The 7154-nt window shown below is 40.1% G+C and overlaps 1 protein-coding gene across 1 annotated transcript in view; it reads right to left on the bottom strand.

Annotated features, from left to right (window-relative positions):
* Nucleotides 1-1005: 1005 nt before the first annotated feature.
* PLXDC2 (plexin domain containing 2) overlaps nucleotides 1006-7154 on the bottom strand; it is a 415329-nt gene continuing 409180 nt past the window's right edge. Inside the window, exon 14 of the mRNA XM_004578559.3 lies at nucleotides 1006-1494. Coding sequence (XP_004578616.2) covers nucleotides 1378-1494 — 117 coding nt within the window. The 3' untranslated portion in view covers nucleotides 1006-1377. The remainder of the gene's footprint in view (nucleotides 1495-7154) is intronic.

Raw genomic sequence — 7154 nt, 5'->3', positions numbered from 1 at the left:
GGACACATGATAACCCCAAGGGAGGAACTTCTTGCATCCGCTTTATTTGGTAAAAGAAGGAGAGCGATATGAATCAAAGAGTGGAACAAATAGGCAGAAAATGGATGGGTACTGCAACTATGAACCACTTACGCTAAGTGACAAAAATATTCTGATATTAAGGACTATTTTACAACTCTATGGAAGTAATGCAGTGATACATCTTGCATTTGCTTTGTCTTGATGACAAAATGCACTCTTAGAGTCACAAGAGCCTGCCTTGTGTTAGTTATAAACAAAATATATTTATATATATAATATATATATATATATTTATGTAATTACTATGTGTGCTTTAAAGAAAATTACTGAATGATTCAGCAGGGTTCTTTCATTCGTTCCATTGCCAGGGAAATGCTGACTTGAACGGGAATCAACAAGGAAATTACTGAAATGGCAAAACAGAAGAACCCATCTGCTGGAAGCCTCTTAATATTTTCATTCCAAAAATGATTAAGAAATTCTTCTTATTGTTTCCTTTTGCTGTCTTCAGCCAAGAGCAGCAGTGATTTCCTGGGACTTCCTAATTGGGAGATGGGAGTCAATCTTCTCAGACCAAATCCAATGTCTCACTCTGAGCCAGGAGAATGGCAAATCTCGTTTGCTACTTTCCCTGTGCTTAGCTAAAAGTTGGGAAATGTTGTCACAGCTCGCAGTCAGAGCTTCCATGACTGAGAAAAAGGCAGGCATATTTGAACCTCCTGTACAGATCAAAAAGTCACCTTGTAAAGTAACATTTGTTAGGACGAATGGGTCCAGAGCAGGAAAAGAAAATCCCCTTGCCACACACCTGTTTGGAAAATATAGAAAATCCCTTATTTTGTGTTTGTGTTGTTCCTTACAGAGCTATTTTTCTTAGCAGAATCTTGAAACATTCATCATTGCTTGTCTGAGTGAAAGGATTCAGGCCTGGAACATAGTTATCTTTGAGACATAAGAGAAGAACATTTGAATCAGAGGGGTAGATCCCTTGCGAACCAAAGCTTTATTATTGTTATTTTTCCTCGATCTCTTTGCAACCCTGCACCTAAGCAAAAGCATTGTAATCTTGTCATACTTCTGATAAATCCACAGGAGCTGTCCCTTGGGAGCTACAGATGCTGTCCCATGAGGGAACCCTGTGTTTGGTGTAAATGGTACCTTGTGTAAATCTTGAGTTTCTCTTGTACCCTTCCTGGGCTGGGCTTGTCTAGAAATCTCGTCTCCCTTTGGGCTACAGCAGCTCAGGGCTCAGGTGTGTATGTGTGTGTGTTTGTGTGCGCGCACTTTAAAGGTACTGGTAAAACTTCAGTCTTAACACCTGTAAGCCAGTACTGGTGCTGTTGTGTTCTACAAATTTTAGCATTGCTCTGATACAATGAAACCTTCTTTCTCCCCAACTGGTTCAACTTCAGCATAGGCAGGATGTCCAGAACCTCTTCGAAATTTCATCGCGGGCCATCTGCTCGGGCGTCTCTACAAGAGAAAATGCAGAGAATAAACGTGAGGGGGATAGCCTATCTCTGAGGACTTATATTTGATAACTAGTTGAGATTGACTTCTCAATTACAGAGAGTATTATATTAAACGATCTTCTATGAAGTGTTAGAATTAAGTGTTCCCCTCTACAAGCCCTTGCAGCACTTGTACATTCTGTGCCCACTATCTGCCCAGCACGTGGTTGGTATTCGCTATACCTGCTCCCAGAAGAGTAGCAGTTTCTCAAAGACATATGCATATTTATGTCTGAAAAGTGCTTAAATATATCTAGGCAAAAATGAAGAGTCATAAAAAAGTCTTAATAAATGACTCTAGTCACTCACATTTTTCCTCCTCTAGAAGTCAACCCTGATATCACTTCATTTTGTTTATTATTTCACCCAGAAAGTGAGGTCATAAAATTCTGCAGTGCTTAGAAAGTGTGCTTCCAATTAGGTTCTAGACTTCCTGGCTGTAAGCTCAGAGGAATACGACTTCCTATCTTAAATGATTACTTAACAGAAGCATATTCATTTAGGACTTTTTGTGTATGAAAACTTAAAATGTCACACTGTGAAAATAGAACCCATCACAGGAGGTGTGGACAATCTCAAGCCAGTGAAAATGGCACAGGAGACACTTGCACTCACGGGTTATTTGTACTTACAAAAGGAGAACATTTCTCCCCCAGCGCTCTGTCCATCAAATAAATCTTCTGTGATTTACCAAAAGATGTGCTGGGCTGAATAATTAAGTTGCAGCAGCAGAAGACACTAAAATGTATCTCACAGTCACAGTGACACTAGGAACTCTTATTCCATGTATCAAACTGTCTGCAGTTTGTGGGGTAAACAATAAATACTGAAGGAAGTGTCTATCTATCTGAAGAATTTTAACACAAAATAAAGGTTAAAAACCTGCACACATTTGGTATTTTCTGGGATTGCCAATGACATGTCAATGTCAGTGAACAATGGCTAGGGGAGAAATTCTTCACGTCAGGACTCAGTAGTTCTACATTTTTTTTAAGATTTATTTTTATTTTATTACAAAGTCAGATGTACAGAGAGGAGGAGAGACAGAGAGGAAGATCTTCCATCCGATGATTCACTCCCCAAGTGACCCCAACGGCCAGTGCTGTGCCGATCCGAAACCGGGAACCTGGAACCTCTTCTGGGTCTCCTACACGGGTGCAGGGTCCCAAAGCCTTGGGCCGTCCTCGACTGCTTCCCCAGGCCACAAGCAGGGAGCTGGATGGGAAGTGGAGCTTCCGGGATTAGAACTGGCACCCATATAGGATCCTAGCATGTTCAAGGCGAGGACTTTAGCTGCTAGGCCACGGCGCTGGACCCAAGTAGTTCTACATTTTGGGAAAAACATCCATCAGATAATTACACTCTGCCTGCTAATAATATGGGCTGTCTGGACACCACTGTGTGGTCAGAAAACTTTCTTTATTAGCTGTTTAAGTCCCAAGAGGTCAGTGAAATGGAATGATCCTTATTTTCCAAAAGGGTAAGTTCAAACTAAGGACGGGACCACACAGCAAAGACGACATGTAAAACAAGGTGCCTGTGGTAGGGTTGAACGTTGAGGATGGTGGGCACCTCATTAGAGGTGGGTGCTGAAGCTGAGGGTATCTCCCGTCTACAACAGCAGGCCCATGTGCCACAGGGCTCATTCTCTGTAACTTCCACTCAGATTTGTAATTTCACAACAACCAGCCTCTCTGAAGCCGCTGCTGCCCTTCATAAGCAGTACCCCCAGGTGACTTCCCCACCTTCCCAAAGTTCTCCAGGCCTGTGGATGCAGCTGACCTGTATGAGTCTGGGAACTGGCACTACGTTCTAAGCTGGGCTCTTGAATGCATTGCCTGTGGATGACTTCTCATTGGCAAGCACACTGATGACAATACTTACGGAGGTATCTCTGTGTCTGATCTGCATATGTGTTCTCATTTCCTATCTACACTTCAATCATTTACGTTTTGCACAGAGCCAAGAAGTAAAATGAACTCACTCTAATTTCAAAGTAATTCTGCCCACTATAGAAATTACATCTCAAAATTCCATGGTTTGTGGATCCCTTACTCTACAATTGTGAACACAATTCTAACTTTGTTTCAGTCTTAAAATAATATAGCATTACCAATGACTTTAATACTCTTCCTAAGTCAGAATTATTAGGTGAAAAGATCACAGGATTACTACAGTGTTTGTCATGTACTATATGAGCTCACACAGGGGTGTTAAAATGTGGAAATGTTGGGCAGTGAAGCATGTTCTGTTAGCACAACCCCAAATTATCTGAACTAGTTACGTATTTGAAAAGATAAGTTTTCATTTTTAAATGATTTTTTTTAAATAAGATTTCCTTTTCTCCTGTAGTGTTTCCTTGTTGTTGCTCAATTAAAGGAAAGGATCATTTTCATAATAATGTTTGCTTTTTATAATGAAATCTGACAACAATCATACACAGTTGATATTATCTTACATTCCTTGATTTATGCTTTGATACCTCAATTTTAGCCTCCCAAAGGCCACGTGCCAAACGACAATTCTCCAAAATTCTGTTTTCTTTATAAAATATTCTCACAAGGAAATAGTGTCATTCTGTATCAGAAAACAATTATGTGATCATGCATGAAGCACTTGGTTTATCTAGAGTTTTATTTTCTCATCTGTAAAATGACACTAAATTTATCTTCTGAAATTCCAGGGTCATTATACTTGCCTGCTGATAACTGACAACTTGATAACTGATTTTAAAATTGAGGAGAAGGTCATGTTAAAAAAAAGTTTATATTTTAGCTATTCTGATCATTTTTCCTTCTGCTTCCTTCCAATTTAAGGAAAATCTATATAAAGCATTCCAAAATGAAATTGCTTTTCTGAGCTTGTGAGCAATTGTCCACACATTTTTCTTGGTGAAAGTAACTGCACAATTCTATGTCTGGCTTTAACAGAATGACTGGTCATTTCTTATGGAATAGTCCCTACTGTGGGTGCTTTCATACAAGCCATTCACCCAGTGGACTGTGAAGAGCCTGAGCACACAGTATGGAAATCTGCCTGTGGGCTAACAAGTGTAACGGAGCAGTCCAGTGTTTTGGAGAAGGTATATAATGTTCTTCTGCAGTGTTTAGAAATTCCCAAATCTGTGTTTTTATTAGATTAGCTGACTCAAATTATTATGGAAGCCTGAGGATTCAAGTGGCCCACTCGCTCACAGAGCAGGATATATGTTGAAAACTGAAGAATTCAAACCAGACTGTACTGCTAATTCATTACAGCAATTCAGGATGTAATGCCTTAAAACATTTATTTCTGGGTGGAATGCGTGGGTGATCTCTAATTTCATTTCTGAGAATTAGTTATGTGATTAATCACATTCAGAAGAAAATGTTCACAGCACCATGTCAGCACTGGGGTAGGCTGCACAAGTAGGAATTCTTCCCAATTACGCCTTCAGAAGTATTAATTGATCCGTCATCTAGATCTGTCTCAATGGTCCGTGGCAAGATAATTAGCTGAGATATCCACAAACAAACCTGTAGGGTAGACTCAGTTAGCAGCGTACACAAAACTGCAGCAGGAGTCCTGTTTTCTAGTTCAGAGAGCAAAACAGACAATGTTTGCTGGGATAAATGAGTCCTTGAAGGGAAGTGAGAGGCATACACAAGAAAGGACAGGGTTACTTTTTAAATTCAGGGCACTGGCACAGGGTACCTGTTGGGTAGAAAGACTCTTGACATGCAAAATTTCTGGTACTCTGTGTTGCTTTCCTAAGTGAAATGGGTAGAGGTGGGTAGAGGCTGTGGTTACCTTCGAGTGTAGTATGTGCTCAAAGATTTCAAACTTCTGGCTTGACTTATACATGTTCATTGTGATACATGAGCATGCAAAATGGCAGACCTGCCATCAACCATGACAACACCCTGAACTTTGACCTGCCCCCTGTACCTCCCACAAGCCTTCATGGGAACTGAGTGCCTGTCCTCAAAGCTGAATTGACCTCTCGATATTTGCTTTGATGAAGTCTGAATTCCCAAAGAAAGATGTGTACATCTGTGTGTGTGTGTGTGTGTTTTATCTTTCTCTCCAAAACTCTGAAACATAGGTTTGTCTTTTAAACTCCAAAATACAAGTTCTGCTTTATTTTCCTTATGTTGTGCTCAATATTTTCTTCAGTCTTAACAGTTATATGGCTCGGTTGCCAGCTTTAGCAAATAAATATAGAAGCCACCAGTTAGTTTTGCATTTCAGATAAATGAGTCATTTTTTAAAACTATATTTCATGAGACACTATACTAAAAACGACTTACTTGTTATTTGAAATTCAGATGTATTTGAATGCTCTTTCACTTGGCAATTCTATCTATAGGAAAACACAGTGGCATTGGGCCTGGGCCAGGAAAATTTGCAACCTAATTAAAATAAACAACTCCTGTGCTTCATGAATTACAGATCATTTTTTCCTTAAAAACAGGAGCTCACACTGGTTTGTCTCTTTTATTCTGGTACAACCGAGAATTTCAAGTAGCAGCCCTGGTAGGGAACAAAAACTGGGTGTTCTTTTATATCTTCTGCTTCTACAGTTTCAATTCTTTCTTTTGTGGAAGTCTGGAAGTCCCTTGATCGTGTTGCATTTACCTGTTCTCCAACCCACAAGGACTATTTGCCATAGAGAGCCAGCCTTCATTCTAGAATCAGACTGGGAATGATCCTGAAGAACTGACTGTACCAGTAGCCAGTACATACAAAAGATAAAAACTGTCCCCAAGCATATACAGAAAAGTTATTTAATGAGAATAACAAAAACCGTACTAGTCAAGTGATTTTCCTTTTAAAAACAAACATCTCAAAATTTCACCTTCCACAAGCTTTTAAAAAGTTTTTCTTTCTTTTTCATTTATTTGAAAAGCAAAACAATCAAGAAACATACAGTGGGAGAGTGAGCTTGTAAACACACAAAGGAAGCAGCGCTGGGTCAGGCAGAAGCCAGGATGCTGGAGATCCATCTGGGTTCCCTCCCTAGAGCATCGGGGACACAAGTATTTGAGTCATCGTCTGTTGCCTCCTAAGTTGTACACTTATTACTAGGAAGCTGAACGGAAATCAGAGGCAGGGTTTGATCCTGGGAATTCCACATGTGATGCAGCATTCTAAATGGCAGCTGAATCCACTGCCCCACAATGCCAGGCCCTCATGCAGTTTTCTAAATGCTAAAGTGTTAAAAGCAGGAAATGATTCTCCAGTGGCTGCCAAGTTTGAACTTCTTCAAAAGGGAGGAAGTGCCTTTGAATCAAACATTTCAAATATTTAATGTTCATTGTTCTTAAATACTGTCTATTGGTATTCAAAGACGACTGAAAATAAAACAAGTTGGAGAGATGGAAAAAACAATGGAACATAACACTGCTGCTGAGGCAACGCTGATCAACTGAGTCAGGATCTCCTGGCAGAGCCCAGGCAAATTCTATTCACAAACGTTATTCAGGTAAGACATGCACATCAAGCGCGGAGAGCCAATCACTACCCAACTGTCCTCCTCTCCGCCTAATCACATCCCACTCTGAAGTTTGGCCACTTCTTCCTCTTATACAGGCACCATGCATTTCACATGATTTCCAAGAAATAATAATTGGTAATCCCCAT

Source organism: Ochotona princeps, chromosome 10 (assembly GCF_030435755.1).
Source record: "Ochotona princeps isolate mOchPri1 chromosome 10, mOchPri1.hap1, whole genome shotgun sequence".
In the NCBI taxonomy this organism is placed as follows: Eukaryota; Metazoa; Chordata; class Mammalia; order Lagomorpha; family Ochotonidae; genus Ochotona; species Ochotona princeps.
This window is presented reverse-complemented; position numbering and strand designations above follow the sequence as displayed.